Genomic DNA, 25716 nt, shown 5'->3' with positions numbered 1-25716 from the left:
GTGCCTGAGTTCACGCAATCAGCTCAACAAACCTCTACTGGGGAGATTCAGAACAGTCAAGGAACGTAGCAAACAGCTTCTACTTCGCTAGAACTTCTCGACTACCTTAAGACGGGCCTACTTCGAAAACGGTAAATTGGAGTACTTCAAAGGAACAAAGAACATTTAACTGGAACAGAGAACATTTCCAAGGGTCGGCGAATATTCGCTAAAACACTTCCAATAAAACCGCTCGCCAATTGAGGAGACTCAAAAAAAAGTAAATGAAACACTCGTATGCCATCAACATCTTTGTTTTGCATAATAGAATTCTATTTGTGTCAAATTCGTCTAATCAATTCAAAAAAATACAAAAAAAAGCTTTGAATGTAAAATTTAAGCTTAAAGGTACTTCAGTATACCAAAGGTTTGTAAAACACCAATACTTCGAATTTTGTGGTGCCTTTGAAAGGTGCCTGCTATAGTAAAAGTAATAGTAATGGGAGCCTGCTGTTGAGTTTTGATTTGTCTACTATTAGTCTAACTCTCTAGCTGTGACTTTACAATTCCTGCCTGATTTTAATATAATCGTACATGGAATTTAAAAGCTATCGTTGGAAATGAGAATCGTATTTTACAGCATGAGCCATCACAGCCGATCAGAAACGCGCCATACTCGAAACCAAACACGCGATCTCGATCTTCACGTAGGACTTCAACTCCCAGGTGCAGTTTCTTGCAGATTACTTTCAAGAGAAATAAGAACCAAAAAAAACGAAAAGAAAAAGTCTGCTTGCCGGAGAAGAGCTCTCTGGCTGCTATAACTGGTTAGATTGAATTTATATTCAGAGGAAAGCATAAAAAATCAATAAAAATGCAATTATAAGGTCTTCTAAGTTCTGGATGAACGTAAACTTTCGTATGAGCATCATCATATTAGCTTCAAATATCCACGACCTTTGCGCCAAGCGTATACGTTACGCCATACCACGGTTTTACCACGTGCCTCAAAAAATCGGACCTGACACAAACGGTCAGTAGTCCGTTTACCCCGGGGTTCGACGACAACAACGACTCCACGATACCTACTGCAGTTGTGGTTGTCCTTCTTGATCCGATCGCGCACCTCCGGTTCTATGAACTTCTCATGCTTAGATCCTTTCTCGGCGGTCAAAGCAGGCCTCAGCAGATACTCCGGATCCGAGACGGCCGCAACCGTGGCTTGCTGTGCTGCCCGCGCCGCTCGATTGCACTCATACGATGAGATCTCGTCCTCGAACTCCGACACCACAAACACCCACTTCGGAATTTCGAACCGAATCAATCCAAGCAGGTCCCGCACGTAGTCAAACTCGTCCACGAACGTTTGATAGAGCTTGTTGCCAAATCGGCTGGACAACTTCACCTCCAATCGCCACTCCTGCTGCTGCTCGATGGTCGGTGTTGCTGATGGCGTTCCTGTAGATACTGTGGACATTGTTCCCGAACCGGTCGAGGTGAGAGCTTTTCCTTGGGTTGTGGTTCCAGACCCTAGCGCTGGAACACCTCCAGTACTACTGCCGCTAGATGCGGTAGGTCCAGCTGCTGGAGGTGGTTGCGCTCCGAGCTGTGAAGGTTTTGTACTGATGAACGAGTCGTACAACCGACCCAGGATCATGAGCCGCGTGTGCCGGCACGACTCCCGCACGAGGTTCTGCTTCGTCAGCTTGAGAGCAGCCGTCACATACTCGCGAACCTGCGTCTTCTGCTTCTGGATCACGTGGTACCGCGTGGGGTTCTCGAGTTTTGTCTCCACCTGCAGCACCTTCTTCGGTAGCTCGATGTCGATGTTCTCGAGTGGCAATCGGACGGAAAGAACCGGCGGTTCAGGTGAGGTGACCATCGAACGAGGGCTTGATTCACTGTTCTTGAGCTGCTCGCGGAGCAACTGCTGTTTGAGCTGTGTCCGAGAGGAGATGTTGAGCTGCGGGAAGCGGGTCCTTCACGGAGGGCAGTAAAAGAAGCGTCGTGAGGGCACGTGCCAGCAGGCGTTAGTAGAGAAGCACAACCCATCACCATCGCGCAGATACGGACAACCGTGAACTTACTGATCAAACACCGACACGGTCGATGAGCGCAGGTCACGCACGATGTTGACATCACGCGACTTATCCAGCAGCGAGAACGCATCCTCCTCATACCGGCTGCAGTCGACATCGACCAGTATCCGCTCGAAGTTGTCCATTTTTGTGGCACAGCACTCGTTACGTTTGCTTTTAAGTTCGTTTCTAGAAACACCACCGTACTACACTGACTAACGAGCGTTACGTCGCAGACATTGCACTTTCCGCTAGAGGTTTCGGTAGGCTTCGCGGAGTTGAAGAGATAAATGGGAAAAACAGTTTACACAGAGTTTCGCTCTTCAAAGGTAGGTGTCAGTAAGCTAGTTGTCAGTGACAGATGACGGACGTAGATACTGGCAAACGTGATCCATTTCAGAGGAGAAAAATTACCACCACCGATATAGGAATGACACCAAGGTCAGACAAAACGAATGGATAAAGCAATCGAATCACCTGATTCGTGTGCAGACATCTCTGTGGAATTACTACCAAAACCAAGGTATCGTTTCTCCAAACATCTCTCACACGTGTTCCAAGATGTCTCGAACAGCCAACTCTCGCAGCGAACAGTAGCTGATGGTCCCAGAATCAGCTGATTAATAATGCGAGACCCGAAAAACGCCACCTTTCCCGAGTAACGCAAAGAGATTCTGACAACCCGAGCCCGAGATGACAATTGATGACAAAGCCAATCGAGTTGGACAGATGTGGTAACACCCACTGGCGTCGGGATGCGGCTCAAAATAGACGAACAAATATCACCCCAAGCCGGCAACCGGGACCAAGGATCAAGAACAAGGCAAACCATTAACCTAAGCCGCCATATTCGTCATTCGTGAGCCTTTCGCTCATCCGTAATCGACATCCCGCAGAGGACGGCTAGTGAAGGGAGTGGCGAAACCGAACGCGGGTCCTCACCCCCTGGGAAAACCCCGGGAAAACCCGGGTCGGCAAAATTGGCTCCTCCAATGCCACGCGTGGACGTGGATTTGTATCGTCCCGTCGGCTGGTCCTGTCAGCTTTTCCAGCAATCGGTAATCACATAATCGCACTCCGGTTTACTCACACGCACGCACACACACCACCACCACCACCATCGGAAATCATCTCCGAAGGCGTATAAAGGGCGAGAGGACGACAGAAAAGTGATTCGAAGTGTCTTTCCGAAGCGCCGCGGCCAAAATCGACCGCCAGAATGATGATCGGTTGTGCCTTTTTCGACACATCTGCACACGATGCAACGCGGTGTGTGTGTGTGTGTGTGTGTGTGTGCGTCAGTGCGGGTGTGATTGTCGTGTGCGTGCGTTGCGTTGAGGTGAAGCCCCATCGATGGCCGACGGGTGACAAAATGGAGGCAATGGCGATGGTGGAAGAATTTGGAACACCATCGAAATCATTTCACACAATTCCGCTGTCGGTAGTGTGGCTTCAGAAAGGAGAAGTAAAAAAGGAAAAAAAGCAAGCACGCAAAAAAAAGGAAAAGTACGTACAATGGTTCACCGAGATGGCGTATTATTCTTTCGCTAACACACGATTTCACATTGGCCCCCAGGGAAAGGCGCCATCATTCACCCCTGGTAATGTGCTTCGATTCGATTTTCCCGTTCTGCTGGGAAAATCGAGTTGAGAAGGAAGGAATCCTTCTCGTCCTTGGTGCTGTATGTCTGGATTGAGTTATGTCTTCAACTCTTCAGCATCTGTTTCCTCGTTGTTGTAACTTTTTATTAGGTTATGAATGTTTTTATGTGTGTTTTATACCTTCTTTTCATATCTTCTTTAAAACTTTATTCTCTTACATCCTTAGTCATTTTTTAGTAGTTATCATTTACTTTTACGGTTAATAAAAAGGATACAAATTTTCCGCTATTTTCCACAACTTGATCTTTCTTTTTCACATTGTCCTGGCCAATACACACATGCTTCATCTTTTATTCTCTTAATTTCTGTTCTTTTTACAAACATTCTCATACGTTGTTGTCTTTCCTTCTTTCTTTTTTTACTGTGCTCGATTAACCACTCCAATATCTCATTCATTGCATGCTCTTCTCGCCTCTCCCAGCGCACTCCCACGTGTTCCACACCTCGCACCAATCTCGACCCACCAGCGTGTGTTATTTGTGGCTCACTTTTGTTTGCGCAAGGTTTTCGGTTTCGTTCACCGGCCCCGCAATAATCCATCGAGACCGTAAGCATCCCTCCCGAGTGTCCTGGCTCCATTTGCTTCATTTTCGATTCACCCGCTTCCCCCGAAAACGTCGCCCGAAAGTGACATCCCACCAGATGTCGACAAAAGCAGCGGCACAAATGCGGCGGAGGAAACAAGCAGCCGAACCGGCTGCAAAGGCAAAAAAAGGCTCCGGTCCGATTTTCCCAACCAAAAGCACTCCTGCTGTCGTTCGCTTCAATTCTCAATCATCATTCGTCAATCCCGCTGGGAGACTGGGACACGGCAAGCGAGATAACGCGACCGAGAGAGAGAGAGGGAGCGAGCGAGAAGGGTACGTGTTTTGTTCTACGGGTTGGAATTCTGACCAGGAGCTTGCTTTTTAAGGGTGGAAAACGCCAGCAAAGGAAGCTTACAACAGGAGGCAGAAAAAAAAGGGAAACAAATTGGAACGCCAACGATGGACGACCACACAATGCCGTCGAGCGTACGCTTTGTTTCCTTTCCATTTCGGGAGTTTTTCATTTTTCCCGACCTCGTCCTTTCCGGCACGAGCTCGGCCCAATTGATCGGACAATATCATCAAGCTGGTGTGTGTGTGTGTGTGTGTGTGTGGAGGTGAGGTTTTTCTTTTTCGAGAAAGCCCTCCATTCTGGGTTCCAATCCGGGCAGCGCACATGCCCACCGGTGGGCAGCCAATCATACAATGGGAAACGTGCTTCTTCCCTCACTGCTACCTCACCCTACCCTCCTCCTTCTTCCATCCCTACCGCTCGTTTCTAGCCCCTCGAGCGGCGAGTGACATGGTTCGGGAAAACCGATCCGAGAAAAACACGGCCCACTAATCAGCGGATCGAAGCGGATTTCGTGTCCGTAGCTCGCCACCGGTGAGACATTCCCGAAAGGGCGCGCCCTCCCCCCCGGAAGGAAGCCAACCTCCGTGGGGAGGATCGTCCCGGGAAAGGGGGATTTCCCAGGGATTTTCCCAGCCTCCAGCGGCTTCATCGAGCGCAACGAAAAGCCTGCAATAAAAATAAGCTTAAAGGTGCGCGATGGTAGGAGCCACATTACGCCCCCCCATTTTATGCCCCCGCACCCTCTCCCATCCTCGTCCGATTCTCGACAGCCCCATCCCCCCTGCTCCCCGTTCCAAATACCCGGTTCCCGCGACGATCCGCGGAATGTGGCTTTTGAGGCTTTTTGATGGTTATTGATTTTCGCCGCTCGGTGCCGGCCAATGTCGGGTCGCGAACATGCACACCCCTCTTGCTTCCCCATCCATTCACCCCCCCCCCCCCCGAACCCCTTCTGACCGCAATCGGCGCAGCTTTCGGACCGGGTGGTTGTTTGCGAGCCAAAGTTCGCGCAACTTTTCCAAACCCACCCTCAAGACGCTGGTGTGTGGGTTGGAAAAGTGACGTTTCCCTGCTCCGCTATCGCAACCGAGGCCAGCCCTTCGTCCGTGCCTGATCGACTGGAGGGGATGGGAGTATTTTTTTTCTTTCTCCTTCATCCCCTATTATGCGGCAACGGAAAAGTTGCCAACGAAGGAGACGTGCTAACCCCTTTTTCCACCCTAGGTAGGCTTAACGCGACCAGCACAGGCCCGGTCTATATTGGAATTGTTTCGAGGATTTCACCCCCCACCCCCCCACCCCCGCCTCTTCCACCGCCGCATTTCCATCGCCGTCCTTTCGTGGCGTCTTATCACGCCAGCACCATACCACACGGTCGTCCCCGTTTTCCTTCGCCGGGACGTGTTTTGTTTTCCACCGAGAGAGCGCCCCCTCCACCTCCACCACACCCTCCCCCTCTCCCTCCCCACCCCTCTCCACCAGAGCATAATCACTCCCCCACGAAAAACATCGGCCACTCCGGTCGCGGCCGATAACGATGACATAACTTTAAACCCCACCGTCGCGTCCATCACCACCCTCGGGCTGGGCTGGTGGGAAAAGAAGCGGGGAAAGGAAGGCAGCCGCAAGTTCAAAATTGCACCACCACCAGTACCTGTCCCAGGGATGCAGATGATGAGAGACGTTCAGCTCCCGCTGGGGCTTCCCTTTTCGTTCGCATGAACGCAATCTCACCCGCTGGCAGCGGTGGCGAAAGGAGATGGGCGTGGGTGGACGCAAAATTGGCTTCATTTCCCCCCCCCCCTCGCAAGCAGGGGGCAACGACCTGGCGGCGGGGTGGAACTTTCTCGCAACATAATTCACACGCGCACGAGGGTTTCTGTTCACCGAAACACCGTCATCCCAAGGGCAGAAGACGCCAGCGTTCGTCACCGGCTTGCCGCCTCGTCAGTAGCCCGTAATTTCATCCGACGGTGTTGTTTGTATGCGTGACCGTGTGCGTGTGTGTATGCGAGAGCCTCATGCCTGTAAAAACGCGTGCGGCTTTCGGGCCACATAAACTCCTAATAGAGTCTCCCGTGGTGCGCTTCTCCCATTCTACGCTCCGAGCATTTATGAGGCGAAACACGGCTTTTGGGGCACGATATTTTCACCCACCCAACGCACACACGCACACTCAATCCCAGCACCGGAAGCCCGCACCCTTGGACGTGCTGCGGGAAAATCGTGGCTCATAATTTCCCCTTTTTCGCAAACCATTTTTTTTTTCTTGCTTCGACCATTTTTTTTTCCTTTTAAATGTAACGAAAGATAGAGAGCGAGAGAGAGAGAGAGAGGGTGAAATTGGAAGACAGCACGAAAAGAGGAAGAGGGAAAAGTAAACCTCACCTCATCCCACCCACCATCCTTCGTCTCGCATTCCCCGACGATGGTTTGTGGAACATATTTCCATTATCCGACCGATTGACCGAACCGGATGCGGGAAATCGGAAGCTGGGAAAACCCCGCCAGCGAAAAGCTACACCGAGCTGTTGCCCGGTAAGCCGTTTGATTTCCCAAACCTCTCCCCCCCCCCCCCCTCCCCCAAAACCTCTTCCAACACCAGCTTGCTGTCCACTTGCATGCCGACCTTCGACGGGTTTGAAACAACACGTACGAAAAATAAACCATGGCAAAATATTACACACCAAGCTTAGTGTGTTTGCTCCTAACCCTCAGCCAGGCGTGGACGGTGGGGTCATGAGGGGGAGAGGGGGAAGAGCAAAAAGAAAAAAAAGAAAAAGAAAACAACATGGCCACCATAGCAACCCGAAGCTCGCAAAAACCAAGAGTCGCGGCTTAAGCAATGCAATTTACGTGCATTTCATTGGCACAACCAAACGTAGGGAAACCCAAGTGTAAGTGTGTGTGTGTGTGTGTAGAGAGAGAGGTCAGGTGAGGAGCGAGCAATAACCAGCCCCATGATGTATAGCGGATAGCTGCAGGCGTTGTGCGCGTACGTGAGCACCATTACAAGCACCCGCTAACCTTTGGAAGGCTCAAATCGGCACGTGCGGTGTTGGCACTATTCCAAACTCCGGTTCTACGCTTTTCCGAAGGGTTTTCCCAGCGAGCTTTCAGAAGCTGGGGTTGTGGTTAATTTTACACTTCACTGGGCGCGTGCCACCGACGACTGTTTGATTCGTAATTAGCACCGGATTGGGGTTCTTTCGTTTTTTTTTTGCTCAACTCCCGCAGCATTTCAGCAAATAACCCACTGCTAAGAGCTTTTTGGCGGTGCTGGCAGGGTGTCTGCTTTCTAGCATGCAACAACAAGACCCATCGTCTGGTCAATCACTTACACGGCAAGTCGGGAATATTCTCATCAAACGGGTTTTCATGCGGGCTTCGTCCCATGATGGCCGGTTTGCTGATAGACGTTTCTTCCATGTCTCCCTCGGGACCTATTCTGCACGCCCTCAGCAAGCAGAGGCTTTGAGCAGGGGCGCTTTTCATCTCCGGGAAATTCTGGGAAGTAATGACCGGCTGCTGGGAGACGCTTGTGAAATCCACTGTGAGATGCTCTTTCGGCAGAACTGATTTGATGCGATTTTTGGCAGTGCAATGGCCGTGAGTGCTTCTTTACTGGTCTAGAACCCCCATGAGAAGGTTTCATCGATAGTACATGTGAAACAAAAGTCTTTAAGCGAAGATAAGGGAGTCAGTAACCCGAGACACACTCTCATGTGATTCGAGAAACGTGAATCTCCAGCAAAGGTTTTTGTGTAAAATGATCTGCTTTGATGGATTTCTGAATGTAGATTAAAGAATTTCTTATAGTGTTAGGCGTTTCTAGGTTATAAAAGACTGAAAAGAGCATCAAAGCTCATTCACCTGGCACATATTCTCCCTAAATTAAGGACACGTGTGTTTAGACATCGAATTTAAGCTTTGGCAGGTAACTGATACTACAGTTTCTGATGGACACTTGACGTATTTGCTTAATTTATAGAAGATCTCGCATCATAACCTCATCATGTCAAGTACATTCTCACACCTGTTGGTTTAGCATCCATACAGTCTCATTTGAATTCGATTCCCAAACCCCCACATTGACTCAATTTATCTTCCAATCTAAACGCCCTAAATTGACAGCTGTGTAAGCTAAAGATGTCAAACTAATCAAATCGGAACAAAAGCACATGTAACCGTTAGCCGTTAAGCTTCTTTTTTTTGTTAGCTAATATTTCCTGGCTTTGTAATGAGTGCGCTTCGTTTTGCTCTTCCCTCCACCAACGAGCTGCGTGCTCAGTCAAACACAGCCAAGACATCAGTGGCTTCGACACAATGACAAGCCACTTCCGTTCGAGGAGCCTTCCAATCGAGTGCTTTTCGGACGCTTCAGCCAACAGCAGCCATCTTTCGCCCCATCGAATCGAGCACCCCGTTGTGCGATTTGGATTTGAATGACACGTCCTTTTCCCTTTTTCTTTTGTATTTTACTTTCTCCCTTCGCATCAGGACACTCGACTCGCAAACGGAGAGCCCGAAATCAACAGCACTCTGGGACCGTGCGGCAGCGCTTACGTGGCACAAAAATTCGTAAGTATCTTATTTTTTATTCATCGCCCAAAGGAAAACCCCCCGGTCTCGGAGAGCATCGAGGACGTATCTTGCCGAGCGCGAATTGGCCTCTTTTGTCCTTGCACGGGGCTTCACGAAAGGACGAAACCCTGCTTACGGCTGAACGCGCCAAAAGAAATAAAGTGCGTGCATTTGCACGGGAATTTCCACCGGGTGGGCCTGCTAGCCGTGTCGCGGAGCCAGAGGAAAAAGCCAGAGGAAAAACCGAAACCAAAACTGCACACACGCACACATACAGACGCGGTGAAAAGCCCCCGTACAGCGCCACGAAAAAAGGGTCTCACGAATTGCGAATAAATTAAACAAAAACAAGCGCCCGTACCGTGGGCGGGAAAACCCCGGGAGTTGGTAAACAATTTCCCGCAGCAAACCACCCCCACGGCCGCAACCTGCCCTTCCGAAACCACCCTGCGAACACGAAGGGTGGGGGGAAGGGGGCGAAAAAGTGTAAATTTTTCAGTGGCATTTACGCTTCAATTGAACAATTTTCCCGCCCACGCGTCGAAATCGGGACGAATGCCGCGCTCGAGAGCTAGGCCCGGATATTTGCATCGCGTTTTCGGGAGGTTTTTCCCCTCTCTTTTCGGGTTTTTCTTTATGTACATTTTTTTTTTCGTCTTTGCCCAAGAAACACGCCTAGCCGCCGCAGCTGGAAAACAAACGAAAGCGACGCTGCAAGTAAAACAAAAGCAGAAATCCACGAAATTACCGTCGGCGGGACACGGCAAACGGCAAACAACGGAGAGTAAAATTCAATTTCGAGAATTTCGTTACCATTAGCGAAGCAGGGGAGAGGGAGTGCGGCGGATTCGGACCCCGAAACACGGGTTTGGCAGAACCGCACGCGGGCCGGATGTCCGGGTTTTCTTGCTTGCCTTCACATTTCAGTAATAAAACTTTTTTTTTGCAAATATTAAATAAATCACGGAGGAATTGCGAAGTGAAATACGTCTTGGGCTCGAACTCATCTTGCTCAGCTCTTGAGCGAGAGGCAGACCCGAGCTGCTGTTAACTACGTAATTTTTGTGACCTTTTAGGACGGGCATATTTGTGACAAAATATAGGCATTCGCATATGCGAATGAGAAATTGATAGTGGGAGAATATTAGAAGATTTTCACAAGCGTTGATTGCTGCAAAGTTTGCAAATCGTAGCTTACAAACAACAAAAATGAGTGAACAAAAATATACATTTATACGTGTTTAACATAATATACTTTTCTTAAAATTATTTTTAAAAAACATTATTAGTCTACAGAAATTTTGTGACAAATTTTAATCATATAATTTATCAATACACATTTTGTATCACATTATGTAAAACTTAAAAAATTGTAAATATGCTTAAATCTTTGAACTTTATTGCAAAAAGAATCAATGCAAACAGAACTCAATGATAGTAAAAACAATCCAAAACAGTAAAAAAAAGAATGACAAACGAATGGTAAAGTATCTCGAGTACCAAACAGACATAATTCACAAGAGACTCTCATCTCCCTACATAAAAGAGACGCGCTGTCACGATGTCACCGCCGGATCGAGTAGAAAATACCCACCGAATAATGGCATCCAGGTGAAGGACGGATGTGAAAAAGCGCTCGAAAAATCAATCTCATAAATATCCCACCCAAATGGGAAAAAGCCCGTGGAAAACCTCCGGCAGGTGCGCACCTTTTGAAGAAAACCCCGATTCCGGAAGCTGCAAAACAATCCCGACCAGTGAGTGCACTGAGCATCGATGTTGTGGTTACTGTTCCGATCAGAAGTCACCAGACTTCTCTCTCTCTCTCTTATTCTCTCCCTTTCTCTCTTTCAACACCTACTAAACGATATTTTCCTCTTCACCGGAAAAACCGCGAAGCCACAAATCATTCCGAGTCGCTTGCTCAAGGTGGCGCAATATTCGATTTCAATTTCGATCGCCTGGAAAGTAATGGAAAACTTAAAGAAAAACCAACAACCGCCTCGCCGGGGATCGGAACCCCCCCCCCTTCCCCCCACGCCGGACAGGTTTCGAGAGCAGGTGTGAATAAAAATTCACTTAACCTAGACGACCCAGGACGCGGTGCCGAAAGATGTCCTTCCCGGTTTGTCACGCTCGCCACGTAGCGAACGATGAGGTCAGTGATGATGGTGATGGGTTATAATAATTTTGCCCATTTGCTGTTGCGTGGATAATAAAATTTACGACAATGAAGATCACCTATACACCCAAGGAGTGCCTACCATCGTGCCAGAGTGTCTATATACAATGGCTTGGCGTGAAGCTGCACGGAAGGATATCGTGAGATGGGAAGCAAATGAGAGAGAAAGAGGCAGATAAGATGAAGCACGAGAGAGAGAGAGAGAGTGCCAAGCAAAGTCGTGGTCATAAATAAAGCTTCATCTTCGAACATGCGCCTGCATCGCACAGTGGATATAGCACTCTAGGACATGCCGAAAATATAATCCATTCGTTAATGTTGAAAAATTCTAAAAAATGTAAATTTAATTTTCAAAAAAATAACCATGCATAAGTCTGTGCTAACAAAGATTTTACAAGGCTTACTTTAGACATACTTTGTGTATACTTCGCCCCGTCTCTTCTCAGTCCTGATTTTGATAAACTTTGAGCTTTTCTCGGAAAATCTACAGCTTCTCAGAAATTCAAACAAGCTCTTTGAGGTCTATAATTGTCATAATATTATTCCTGAACCCTCGTTCGAATGTATCACAAATTGTTGATATTAAAGGCAAGCAGACAACATTATTGATTACGATTCCAACCATCAAAGTGCCATCCATTTCTCGACTTTCGAGATCACATCCTTTTTATGACGAAACATAAAACCACCCGCGTGCACTTCAAAGACCGCAGCAACACGGCACTCGTTAGAAGAAAAAAAAACACGCGAAGTATGATAATTCATTTTAAAACCCCCTCACCAAACAAACATTGACCATTTCCCGATCGGCTCCATCCGTCTCTTCGACGTCACGCTACCGTTCCGCGTGCTCGCAAGCTTCTCGGAAACGAATCCTTCAATTGACGTTTCCGAACGCTTTTCCTCCTCTCGATTGCCGCCAGCCCACTGTGCCACCCTCGGGCATCAGCGCACCTCCCACTTCCAAAGCGCGTCCGTTAGCTTCGGCTCGTCGGTGTTGGGGACGTGACGCCGCTAGGAGCGAACGCTGGGGAGATTTATGCATTGACATAAATTTTTATGACAAATCACTCCCAGTTGATGACCGGGCGAAATATCAACAACAACAAAATGTAAAAGAAAACAGCAGCCCAGCCCGAAGGATCTACGGCTTTGGGGTGGTTATTTTTTCTCTCTCTCTCTCTCTCTCTCTCCTGTGTTTTCCTTCTGTATTTTCGCCAACCAGGCAAGGCAAAAGCGTAAAGAAATGCTCGTATATACACGCTCGGGTCCCGGTCGGGGGTGGGTTTGATTTAAATATACATGCGCCCGCGCCATGCATCCTTGCGAGCTTATATTGTCGCAGGCTGCCACCAGGGAAGGCCCGCTGACGTGGGATTTTTATGCATCAACGCAGCGGCCTCTCATGGGCACGATTTGCACAATTTCGTTTGATTGTTTTAGCGTTTGACCTTTGCGCCGTGCCCCTGTCCCGGTTGGGTTTGGCGTATCGCTTACGGTGGATATATGCACATATATTTTAATGCCGCCTGCTTTTTGCTGAATCATTTAATAGTGCGTTTGATTATTGCTAATGTTGCGGTAGGAAAACACACACATGTAACACACGAAAATGGCTGTATTAACCGAGTTACCTTTAAGCGTGAGATAAAAAAATGTAAGTTCCTTTTTCTTGTCGCCGGAAAAATAGGTGCTCTGAAAAATATGAAAGAGATAAAATGGATGTCAAATTAAATTAAATTAAAACAATTTTAAGCCCTTCTAGAGCTATAACAGCAAGCTGCTATGAAGTAAGGGGAAATGTACTCAAAACAAAACATTATTGAAGTATAAAATAACTTTCTTTGCATTCTAATTATTTATCATTGAGAAATTTTAAACTTACAAAATTTATAATGAAGAAATGTACTCGTATAGACTGAAACCATTGATTTTATTTCATCATTTATTTCATCCTACATCACAAAGAGAAGATACACCTTTATAACAGGCAATCTATGCATTACTTTAGATAACAAACAACCACTAAAGCTAATTTCTCGGAAAAACTGTTCGAACTTCACGCTGAACAAACTTCTGGATTAAACTGTTTTCAGTTTCAGCGCTGCAGAAAAGTTATCCATTGGAGAGAAAATACATAAAAAATACAACTCGGCTGCGAACCAACTTTTAAGCCAGATATGACGGCAACGGTGCTTCTACCAAGCGCACCTAGACGCGGTCCCCTTGAGATAGAATAAAAACAGCGACGAGAAAAACCGAAACCTCTCCAACTAAACGGCGATCCATTTTCATCCACTCGTGACGAAATACCCTGCCGCGAAGGGGGGAAGGGGGGAGAGCGAAGAGCTCGTCCACCACCCACCCAGAGCATAAATCATGCTCATCCCGAAAAGTTCACCCGGTTGTTGCTCCGGTTAGTCGATCGATTGTTCAAGCGGATGGAAATATATTTCCACCTAAAAAGCAGCACCTTCTCAGCTCTCAAAAATCTTCAGCTACCTGATGGAGCCTCAACCAGGCCCAAGAAAGCTAGTGACGGTACAACGCTAGCCTGCGTGCTGTCGGAAAATTCACCCGGGGAAAATTGGCACTGATCGGTACAAAAGAAATTTAGGCGAAAGAAAAAAATAAAGCCAAAGCACGCTGGAGCATCTTGAGATGGAGGCCGAAAAAAAAGGTATATAAACCACCCCACGGATGGGGGCGGGTGCTGTCACGATGGCAAATTAGCAATCATTTTTGCCAACTGTTGCTGCGACCAACAACGGCACGCCGGCGCGCTCTGAGCGTAGGAAAAGCGCGCGGGGTTGAAATGAAAAATGAGCCGCCAAAAATTCGCATCCAAAAACATCACCCACCCGGGAGGCTTTCGGCCTGTTGGAAAGGCACCCTTAACCGGGGGAAAACTGGCACACTTGCTGCGAGGAAAAACGCTGGCCGGATCAGGGAAAGCCCTTTTCTCTCTTCTTGCTACGCTAGCATTTCCTTGCTGGTGCTTCGATTTTTGGGCTCTCGCCGGAGCGCGCAACAACCAAGCGACGAGACATTTGACACACTCATTAATCATGCAAATTTTCGACTTACGATGAAATATTTTTCCACCCTTCACGCCCGGGGAAAAGCCCGGCACGAGCGGGCTCAATCAAGTGAGCGAGAACCGGCGTGCCATTTCCAACCCGATCAAACCGGACATAATTCGAGCCGTTATTTGTTCAAGCGTAAGCGAATTAACCGACCGCGAGCTGATGCAATAAAAGGTGCTCGATCGTAGCGCAGTTTCTCACCGAGATCTGGCCTTCGATCGTTTCAAACCCACGCTTCGATTGCCACGCGGATTCATGGATTAAAATACGCTCATAAATCGTCAGCGGAATTGCGCTCGGACAGAGAAATGGATTTGTGGTGGTCGGTTTCCAAAAAATAAATAATGTTAAAATTCCAATCGACCACAAAGGAACGCCACCTTGCCAAACGAACCGGAAAAGCGCTTTCGGTGGGGTGGGCTGGGAAAACTCACACGTTTAGCCCCGCGCTCGAACGCGGGGCTTGAATTTATTTATATTTTTAGATGATAAATTCCACGGAGAGAAGTGAACTGACAGGCGGGTTGCTATCGCTGAAAGGGAAAAATTCACACCGCGAGCGGAAAAACGTCGATGGAGATGTTTTATACCGGTGTAGATTGATTGCAGAATTCATTCCTTTAAAAAATAATAGAAAACAACGCCTGTCAATCCTATAGGGCTAGCCCTTTCGGCACGGATCGCTTATCACCGAAACGTTCGATTTTCACGATCACGATGATTTTCCGACGCCACCCACCCTAGTGAGCCGTTCCGCCACGGTCGGCTGTCGGAATCGGGATAATCTTATCTGGTAATTGAATTTCACCCCAAAACCCAACCACCTGGTGCAAGGCTGGGCCGAATGGGCGTCTACTCGCATCAGGCTCACATTTTCCGGCCTCGAACAAACCAAACGCTCGCCTCGGAAAAGGTCACTGCAATCGGGCCCCGAAAGCGAATCCTTCCTCGGTTTATTATCCTCCTTCTTTTCTGTTTCTTTTCTTTTTTCTTTTGCTCGTGCTTCCCAATCTTAGCGACTTCTTTCTTTCCACGCAGCATTTCATGGCGAGCTTGGGATTTTTCGTGTGCTCATATCTTCACGGTGAGGTTTCCTTCATTTTTTTTCTCCTTCTTCGCTTTTCGCCTCTGCAACCGCTATTAGCACCCTTTCGCTGCCCTCTGGGAAGGGTCAGGGCTTGAGTTATTACTCCCATCCACCCAAAAAGGAAGGTTGGTTTCAATTTCCAGCGCGCTCGAAATTTATGCCGAATCCGATAGAAACTTCCTTCCGGCGGGCGCGCGCGCGCGCGAAGGGCAAACAATTTAATTATGAGCAATCTTTCCCGCACCTCGGCGTGGTGCCCTTTTACCCCCGGGGGGTGTGAAGGAGGCACGCGCCTTTCCCCCACCCAGTGCCAATCGATGGAAAACCCTCACCCGACCTAATCGTTTCGTAAATTGAGCGCACCGGTAGAAGGCGCTCGTTGCACCCGAACTGTGCGAATGCGCGAGTTTGAACTGGATGTAGATCTAATTAAAAGTTTTGCTACCTTGGACGAAATGCAAATACCACCCGAGGGAAGAGGGATGGGAGGGCGTGCACACTCCAGGAAAAATGCTCGCGTACGTTGGCTTTTCGCGGGAAATGGCTGGATGGAAATCTCGGCCAGTGCAGCCTAGGGCTGGAATTGGGATGGTGGTTTAATTACAAGTTTATCAGCTAGCCGATCCAGTTCGCGCGCCTTGGAGGTGCTGATGTTGAAGACTTCACTCAAATAGGGCGTTAAAGGAGGAGAACTTGAGCTTCTGGGAAGGTATTGCAGCAGGATGGTCCACACTGCAAGAACACCCGGGAAACCGGAGAGCTTCTAGTGCGAGGATGTCCAGAAAGTCTCGAGAATCTGAATGATTCTTATTTAACCATTCATTAGCTTTTACTTCTTGTATACGTTCTCGTGATGCTTGGATGGTCTACAATAAAAACTGGGAGACGATCATATCTTAGTCTAGGAACTGTGGCAATATTAGTTCCAGTTGCACAGAAGTTATAGTATTTCTAGGCAAAGTTTACGACATTATCGAAAAATGGCTCGGGCTTAGACAGAACTAATTATTGGCGTTTTGAGTTTTAGAAGAAAATTCCTTTTTTTATATTACGGTGTCCTTCCCGATGAATATAGCCATCACTGATCCTAGTGAGGTTTACCAGATTAATGTGCAAATACTCTGAAATAAACCATGTTTAATTAAAAACATGGCAGTTAACAAGCTAATGAGTGTTTCGTAAGTACGTGCGCAAAGCACTCACAGATGTGCTGTGGCCCAGAAAGGCTAATTGATGAGGATTTCATCACCATTTACAACACTTAACATTATGATTTTATTGCACGAGGCGCAAAACCGTCACGCAAAAACGGCATGTTAACGATAGTTCGCAACTATATTTCGCTAAACCCCACACACCCCCTCCAAACCACCGGGCGGAAAAAAGGGGGTTCGCTTTTCTTCCGTGGGAAAGTAGAATTCACAACCCGTACGCGACCCCAAGCAGCGTGGAACCGTGAACCCAAGCTTCCGAAACCTGAAACCTCAAAAAGCCGCCCTGAAACTGCTGGTGCGTGCTAGTAATCCACACACACACACCCACACATGGGCGCCATTTTTCCCGGGAGCGCAAATGGCTACCCCCACGGGTGGGTGGAAAAAGTTCGAAAAGGTAAGCTTCAGCCACCGGATGTCCTGCAGAAGGTTTACAGTCCCGGGATGGCTCCGGACATCCGGGGTATCTGTTCGTTCTCTCTTTATTGCTCTTATTCACTCCTACACACACACACACACACACACACACACACACACACTCGGGGAGCAGCGAGATCAAAGCGGACAGGTTATCTGAAGTGGAGGATTGCGGAAGATGCGCCCCGGTTGGGACATAAATTATCCATGTAGGTCAACATTACCATCATGCCTGGAGATGGTGTAACCTTAAGACGAGCTTGACGTGCTTTGGGTGTGCCTCACAGCAGGGTTAGCTGTTCAGCACTCAAGGGCAGTGGTGGGATGAAGAAAAAGAAGAGGAACAAACCCACTCAAAGGATGCATCCTCCGGTGGGCTTTAATTACACTCCACGGTTGAGCTGCAATAGAAGGGAGCAAATTAGTTCACACATTCGTTGAACACTTCTGGAGGTGAGTTATGTCTGAAGACAACGCTTCCATGATGGCGCATTTATTCCACAAAATAATTTGCTTAACTCACAGCTCAAAATTAACCCGTAACGTGTATTGGTTCCAGCTATTCGAGTGTTTTTCCAAAGCAAGAAATTCCCACAAAAACCCCCAACAGGGTCTGCTGAGTCAACCGATGTTGTGTTTTTCTCCGCCTCTCAAGCTTCCCACACGCACCGAGCTTCTAAATTACCTGCTCGCACCTAAATATCCCTTCCGCACGAAGGATCAACACATGCCGGGTCGACAGCCCTTCCAGAGCTGTGGAGATTTGCACATCTCGCGATCGATATTTCCTCCGATTCGCAGCTTAGATAGCCTCCGCTTTTCCGAGGGCAAACCTCCACCCCTAAGGTGGGTTGGAAATGAGGGTGAGGCGAAAAACCCGAGCCAGGATTGACAATAATTAAGTGCCAAGTGGTTCGAGGCTGCCAGCCTGAGACCGGTGATGGATGATTAACCCACGGATTAGTTCAGATTTGGGTTGGGTTCCTGGGAATGGCGCCGAGGATAGGCTGCAGCAGAGCAAACGGAAGCAAAGCGGGGAATAAACGGGGCCTCATTTCACCCAGCCTCCGATGCGAGTGGGAGCAGCAAAATGTGGCACAATATTGGTTTTAAATTAATGTTTCCATTCCCTGCCATTCGCCGCGCAGGTGTACTCAGTTCAGAGTTGTGCGGCTTCCTTTTCCGCGCCGAAAGGACGACAGAGCGTCAGAAACCCGTCGCCGGTGGTGAAGTGAAGCGAAAAATTGACATTTTATTGCCATTATCAACTGCCAGCCGCAGATGCGTACCGGGCAGGTTCACCCGGATAGGCGTTTTCGTTCGCCTGCTGAACTCTGCGCCTTGCTGGTTGCCCGCTTCGGGTCACTTTTAAACCCAAGAAACCCTCAATCGGGCCTGGCTCACCGGTGAAAGCGAAACCAGTATCGATTTTAGGTGTCTTCAAGCAAGCGGGAAAGGAAAAACGGCCCGTGCCCAAGATGAGACCTTTGATGGGTGAAATCCACCAACCGAACGGTGGCAGAGTAATTAGAATTTTATAAGCTTTCCACCGGGTTCAACTCAGACACGCAGGGGGTAATTTATTTTCACTTAGCCCCGGTACCAGGGGCTGTACGGTTAATAAAACATTTTACGACCACGGAAGGTGTCGGGTTTGTGTTTTTCATTGCTACTTTCCCAGCTTCCTGGGTTATCCCCCACGCACCAGGGTTTTCTGCGGTTTGTACGCGTGTGTGTGTGTGTGTGTGTATGTGCAAAAAAAACCAAAGGGCCAATGCAACCTCCCAAAATGGCGCTACCAACCTCGCAAGTGAGCACTCGGAGTTATGACAACTCAATTCATCTCCATCACGAGACGCAGTCCCCTTTCCCGGGCGGCAAATGGAGTTCAATATTGATTTGTTCCCCCAATACGTATGTGTGTGTGTGTGAGGGGGTGTGCTTTCCAACCCTCCCACAGTGGCACGAAAAAACCGGGGACCCATACGGCGGAAGTTCAAGCCCTTCTGCGTCATGCCGAAACCGGGAGCGAACAGTTTTCCGAATGCGCGACACGTTTCCGGGGCGAAGAAGGAAAATGAAAACGAAAAAAAAAGAAGCTGAACATGAGCATGTTGTCGCCGATGTTGCAGGGTTTCACATTATGTTGTAGCTGGTAAGCCGCGTAGGGTTTGTGCTTTTTTGTACGCGCGAGGTGAATATGATTAATGGAGCGGATTGGTTTTCTTTTTTTTTTTTGCGAATCGCAAACTGGACACGTCCAGGACCGGGTTGAGTATGCGATTAATTCACGCTTTCGCACGGGATTTCTCCCACCCCCGGGCATGGGTAGGGTTCTTATCGCTTACACAATATCTGCTTAAGCAATTATCACCCCAAGGAGTGAGTATAATGGGTGTAATCGGTAACAATGGGAACAGCAAGAAGGTTGGTGGTATTTCCAAGCGGCTTGTTTCAGAATGCTAAATATAGCGATCATCACGCCAATGTTTGGGAGCGTGCCGTGTTGCCGAAAGACAACAGCCCCATAAAAGGTGATGGCCAGCGTGGAAATTTGAGCTACACAGAATTTGCCCTCCAAAATCCCACGAAGGTAGCCTGTGGAAAACCCTGCAAACAGCTTTTCTTTTTGCAACGGGACCACGCCAACTGCGGGAAAGTTACACCAAAAAAGAGTGAAAGAGAGAACGAGGGAAAGAAGCAACAAAAAAAATGAAGAGGCACAGGAAAAAAGTTAGCTAGCTTCTCAATTTGCCGACTCAATTTAGCCCCACGGTTTAGACCTGGGGCAACGTCAATGAAACATGTTTGACTTTACGAGCGACATTGCTAGCAAACCGATTCACTCACAGGATGCCCTTCACGCGGGCTACGCTCAGTACCGTGGCCCGGTATCATCTGTTGAATTATTCAACGTTCCTTCGAGCGACCACGAAATGTTCCTACCGTTGCCCGGGCATACGTGCACACGTGTCGAGATGAAATATACACACCGGCGGAAGAGGCGAATAAAAAAGAGGCATTTGCCTGGATGGATGGGGAGAAAATCGCTCCAGGAGATGGCTCACTTTTTTTTGGCATATTTTTTAATGTTTTTTTATTTTGCAAAGAACCTTACGCAAGGTAAATGATATATCTGCTTTTAAAGTGCTACTATTATTGGTTTAATAATGTTATGCGTAACAAGTGCGGTTTTGAGCACACTTCAAACACTCTTGGTCACTTGGTCCTTTTAAATCTGCGCTTCTAAGGAAACTCCACCAGTGCAATATATTTAGAGCTCTAAATCAAACATCTTCACCTCCGCGACATAAACTCTATACCTACTGATGTTCAAACTAGTCATCGAAAAACTAGATACAGATAAAAAAAGGTGATACGTTCCATTAAGAGCACTGAAAGTTAACCCTCCTACAGCACATTACATCGTAACGGAAAACATGTGTGAAAACAGAGATTCAACAGCTGGAGGTGATCATTAGATGAGCTTGCCATACGCTAAAACCATTTCCCCCACCCCGACTAGCCAGTGACCAAATCGCTAGCGGTTTAGAGAGGTTATGTTTAATCCAGCATGGTTGGCAGCACAATCGCTATCTCCCTGCACTGTGTGCGCTATCTACCCACTCTCTACCGAACGGTAGACAATTTCCGATAAGTGTCAAACAGATTGCTCTCGAACGCAGGAGCAGCAATCGTTGTGGCTTTGAAATACGACCTTATCATGGTTTGAAAAACGAACCGAAACGTCACCGCGGGTTATCGCGGGTAAGAAAGAGAGAGTCATTCCCCACGCGTTTTTTTTACATCCAAACGGTTTGTGACCGGGTTGTAAATGGAGCCGGATGAGCAGAAGGCGCCTGCTGGCGTCTTTTACGATTTGTGGGGATTTTTAGTTTTATTTTTCACGTTATCCAAAACGTGTTCGTCTACCATGCGGTGATTTACAACCCAATCCCTGGCTCTCTTACTCTCTCTCTCTCTCGGTCTCTCTCTCGCTTGCTCTATCATAAACATTTGCTAATTCCAAGACTGACGTCATCTCTCGATCGCCTGATAAAAAAAAGCCACAAAGCAGCGTGCGAGAGATGAGACTGTTGTTTGCAAGCGGTAGATCAAACTTGATCATACTCATCCTTGATCGCTCCACCAACACACGCACGTGGTAGCATATACGCTCCGACTCACGCCGCTGGAATGTGATAACCAAACGGGCGGATGTGAGCCAAATGGAGATTAAGTGGATGAGTAAACGGGCAAATAAATAAATGCACAATCTCGCGGAAATGGCGCGAGCGAGTGGATGAAAAAAAAGAACGGAAAGAAATCCCAAACAAACCCCGGTGATGTAAGCGGTCTCGTGTGGCTGGTGTATTTAAGATAGAACCACAGCTTCCGTTTGCGCAGGTCCACAAGGATTTGGTATTGCCCTGTGACACACGCCTGTCAATCTCGCCGCACATACACATCTGCCAGCTCAAGCAGTGCGCAGATTCGTACAGCATTTTCTGGGGCATTTGTGGACGCCAAACTGCGATTACGAAACACCTTATCTACGAGCTCCCAACACCGAGCGATGGCTGACTCACCTTGCACACACACGCGCACTGCACACGATGGTACGAAAGACACGCCTGACTGCAGCTTCGGTCAATGTTGAACTGAGTACCGAAAACGAATCAAACAAACACCTATCCCGCACACCTGGATTTACACCGCTGTCAAGTGTATGAGGGTTGATCGAGCACTAGCACTGATCGTCGCACTGATCTTCTAAACGACCGGGTTAAGAGATGATCCAACTAACACTGGGAACCCGCCGATGGCTCGCACGCACGCGCTAATGGCGGTGTATGCGAGGATCGCAATAGTACGCTGGTATCGTGCCGTTGGACCGACGTTCGGCTGGGTTTGGCTCGAAAGTTTGCTGATCATATGACCTGGTCAGCTGATGCGCCGGTTAAAAAGGGATGGCACGTTGTTTGTTATCGTTGGGCTTTGTGCTACGCGTATTTTTAATGCTTCGCGCGGCCGCTATGCTTCCTTGCGATGATATCTCATGTTGTGATGTCACTTACGTTAGGCGTCGCACTAACAGTTTGATCAAATGCTCTGCCGATCGTGTTCTGCCGCATAAAATTATATTTCTCCATTTGGGTTTTATTAGTTCAAACATATCGCGAGAGCCTTTTTTGATGCAGCGGGAAGGTCTTAAAAGGATGTTATCTATAAAAGATGCTTATGATGCTGAAAAGATACATATGTTTCCGTGTTTGATTACTTTTATAGTGAGTTTTTAGAAAACTCGATAGCATCATACGTAGGGTAATTTTTGTTCCATACATTTCATTCTATTAATTTTGATTCATTTCTAATCACAGATGGAATTGGTGTTCATTTACATTTTATTTTATCCATAGCGCCTTGGTTTATAACACACCTCACCAGTTCAATAATTCAGTTCATCACTAACAGTAGCCAGTTTGGTATCCTTTAGGATTCCCACCTTTATCCTACCCTTACACTCGGGTGCGTTGGATTATTTTTTTTTACAGCAACACCAATTCCAGGGCGCGGTGTCGGCTGTTTGAAAAGAACATAGGAATTTCATTATATCTTAACAAAGAACGGGGGGTAACAACTAATAGAAAAAAACGAAACTATCTTCACACAAAAATAGATCAAATGTAGCTCTGTCGCAGACTGTCACTAAAATAGACGGTAAGCGAGTGCAACGCTTCCAGAAGCGCGACAAGCATCAGCGATAGCGAGAGTGAGGCGAGTTTCTGGCCATCGGATCGCATCTCAGTACCCACGACACCGGCCACCGGAAGGACACCCAACGCTGCCGGTTCCATACCGCACGCCACACGCCCAAAGCTCGCCGACTGGAGCTCGCATTCCGTGAGAAGTTTAGAGCTCCACAGCTCGCGTACGAATGACGCACGCGGTTTCGAGCGGCACCGGCCAAAGAGATTGAGATCAGTGTCGCTGTACGATCGGTTTCGGAAGCCAATCGCAGCCCGCTGCCTGCTGTCCTTGCTGCGACTAAAGCTTCTGCTATGTGGAGGGATACTTGTGGGTTGTTCCGGACTGCCGAGCTCGTCGTAATCGCTGATGGTAGTGAATCACGAGATAACGGCCACGGTTGGCTCACTGATGACTGGCTCGTACGAGCGTGATGATTCAATTTCGAGCAGTATAAGCTGCAAAAGGGAAGAAAGCGAATGCGTGAAGTAAAAAGAATGCGTGGGTGATAATGGGATAGGAGCGGAAACCTACCGGCGGGTGGTCGAACTGCATCGTGCGGAACTCGTCCGTGAACGTGAGCACATAAAAGCAAAACGCAGTAGCCACGATCCATTCCGATATCGAGCTGGCCACGTGATATTCCCAACCACCATCCGAAGGGTACCATTTGCGTGGATCCGTGCCACGGAAGAGAACGTGCGATATAATGCCGGTAACGGCGACAATGATGAAAAACACGGTGCATATCACCGAGAGGGCCATGCGTAGATTGGCTTTCTGCATTGAGCCCATGTATGGCTGGATGTAGTACGAGATGTACGACTGAATCCAGAAGTACACCGTGCCGAGCCCAAAGCTGAGAAACGCCCCGACATAGTGCACGATGCGGACATTCGTCTCCTGGAAATTACCCACGATGCTAATACCGAAACAGGAACCGATGCCAATCCAGAAACCGATGCCACTGTACCGTCCTAGCGCCTGCCGGACGTCACTGTGTCGATAGGATAGCTCTTGAATCTGCCGGTAGCGCACGTATATCGTTATTCCAACTGTGAATGAAAAATATCCCACCGTTTGGGTGAATAAATGCCTCGTTCACCTTCCATTTAATGTTGTTACTTACGCAGCACGCATCCCATGTTGATGAATTGCCCAAAAACGCAACTCTCGGGTGAATATGTGGCCGCATCGCTGATGTACGGTACGGTTGGAACTACATGACCCTGCAGCACTGCAGCTATGTATCTGTATGCCCCGCAAGGAGCGTGAAAACATCATTGTGCCTTAAATACGTCGCAATTTCCCTGCAACACCTGGTACTTACGTGCCAATGAAGGTGAAATTGAAGAGCAAAAACACACAAATCGGAAGCAAATAAAGCTTGGACATGTTGCGCAAAGGACGCGAGTGGTGCAGGATGAACACAAACAAAGAAAAAATGACCCGTGGAGTTGATTGCCGCACACGGTTGGCGTTTGCAAGACTAAGTGAACACTCCGTTACTTGTGCACTCTAGCAATGCGGCTCGCAAACGTGCACTGCCTCATTGCCAATCGACCAGCAGCTTCAACTATCGGTGGAAACCCATTGTGTACGCAATGGGAATCACACCCGAGCGATGCATATGAATAGCTTGCGCTTGATGAAGCCAATCACTCGTTCAGCTTGACCGCACGGGGAGCTGTGACGCAAAATGCACTTTTTGGTTCGTATGACTTATCGGTGGCTAGCCGCTGACATGGACAAATACCGTGTGGTTAGTGCGCGGTCGCGTCATCTGCACCGGTTTTAACCTTTTCGCCAATGAGTCGAGCGATGTTGGCCGTTTTGAGATATATATTTCGATTAGATACTACAAACGTCAAAACATTATGCACCCCATCGAGCACCTACCGTGGCAAACGTCAAGTAGGGACAGCTAGCGCTTAATAAAATGTACAAACGTTTACAAAGAAATATTATCAACAAAATAAATTTTCTTGAAAAGAAAAACATACGATGAATCAAGTTCAAATCATGCACATAGATAAATTTTTTTTTGGAGAATTTCAAAACGGGCAATGAGAATGACAATACAATTCGTCGATTCGTCAATTCGTCGATTCGTCGATTCGTCGATGTATTTGATTTTGACAGCGCTTCGAACTGATCGATGTACTTTCCATTTTTAAATCACGTACTCACTGCACCGAATTTTCATTACTCACTGAACTTTGAAGAACATATTACTCAGTTCACGGTACTGCAAGCATTTTCAGAAGAACTACTGTTAGGGAAACCTCAGTATAGCTACTGTTATCAAAATTCAAGGTATTAAATTCAAAATCAACTTAAAACTAAATTCAAAACTAAGGTATTTCAAAATCAACTTAAAGCAGCTACTACAGGTAATATATTTTTCGGATACCCATTTTCAACATGATGGTTTAACAGTCTATTATCTTTTTTTATGTTGTATGTCTCATATACAGAAACACTATGGTATTCTACAAATTTATGTGTATGATTGAGAAAAATGATTTTGAAGGTGCCAGACAAATAATGCATGAGAATCCAGGCGATATGATACATATGATCTGTACACCTCTATGGCTGCCTTATCCGATCTTGTATTTGCCAGTGGTGCGTGGATGCAGAGAGTTAACTTATGAAATTATGAAATTCCTGCAAACTGCTGAGTCCCACGACCTGTCGGATTATCATAGAAGAAATAAACCCCTCGATATTGCTCTCATTGATCACGAAGCCAATGGGTTAGGTTGTCCCAAGGGTAATACAGTGCTCCATTTAG

At 47.6% G+C, this 25716-nt stretch overlaps 2 protein-coding genes across 2 annotated transcripts; both read right to left on the bottom strand.

The window, feature by feature from the left end:
* Nucleotides 1-374: 374 nt before the first annotated feature.
* LOC128728634 (uncharacterized) lies at nt 375-13038 on the bottom strand. The gene is made up of 3 exons (XM_053822263.1): nt 13002-13038; nt 2067-2325; nt 375-1958 (listed from the first exon to the last, which is right to left on the bottom strand). Exons 2-3 carry the CDS (start codon nt 2201-2203, stop codon nt 911-913), a joined length of 1185 nt encoding a protein of 394 aa, XP_053678238.1. The 5' UTR covers nt 2204-2325; nt 13002-13038; the 3' UTR covers nt 375-910.
* A 9384-nt stretch (nt 13039-22422) lies between these two features.
* LOC128728445 (DNA damage-regulated autophagy modulator protein 1) lies at nt 22423-24705 on the bottom strand. Its single transcript, XM_053822073.1, has 4 exons — nt 24250-24705; nt 24049-24170; nt 23454-23974; nt 22423-23377 (listed from the first exon to the last, which is right to left on the bottom strand). Exons 1-4 carry the CDS (start codon nt 24312-24314, stop codon nt 23300-23302), a joined length of 786 nt encoding a protein of 261 aa, XP_053678048.1. The 5' UTR covers nt 24315-24705; the 3' UTR covers nt 22423-23299.
* Between the last annotated feature and the right edge of the window lie 1011 nt (nt 24706-25716).

The sequence above is a fragment of the Anopheles nili genome, chromosome X (assembly GCF_943737925.1).
Source record: "Anopheles nili chromosome X, idAnoNiliSN_F5_01, whole genome shotgun sequence".
NCBI classification, from domain to species: Eukaryota; Metazoa; Arthropoda; class Insecta; order Diptera; family Culicidae; genus Anopheles; species Anopheles nili.
This window is presented reverse-complemented; position numbering and strand designations above follow the sequence as displayed.

Bases quoted from the DNA above. Each gene is read 5' to 3' on its own strand.
- LOC128728634 (XM_053822263.1), bottom strand. From the start codon at position 2,203: ATGGACAACTTCGAGCGGATACTGGTCGATGTCGACTGCAGCCGGTAT. The intron at 1,959-2,066 runs GTAAGTTCACGG...CCCTCCGTGAAG, and splicing joins ACCGTGTCGGTGTTTGATCA to GACCCGCTTCCCGCAGCTCA.
- LOC128728445 (XM_053822073.1), bottom strand. From the start codon at position 24,314: ATGTCCAAGCTTTATTTGCTTCCGATTTGTGTGTTTTTGCTCTTCAAT. The intron at 24,171-24,249 runs GTAAGTACCAGG...CGGGGCATACAG, and splicing joins AATTTCACCTTCATTGGCAC to ATACATAGCTGCAGTGCTGC. The intron at 23,378-23,453 runs GTAGGTTTCCGC...TCCCTTTTGCAG, and splicing joins TGCAGTTCGACCACCCGCCG to CTTATACTGCTCGAAATTGA.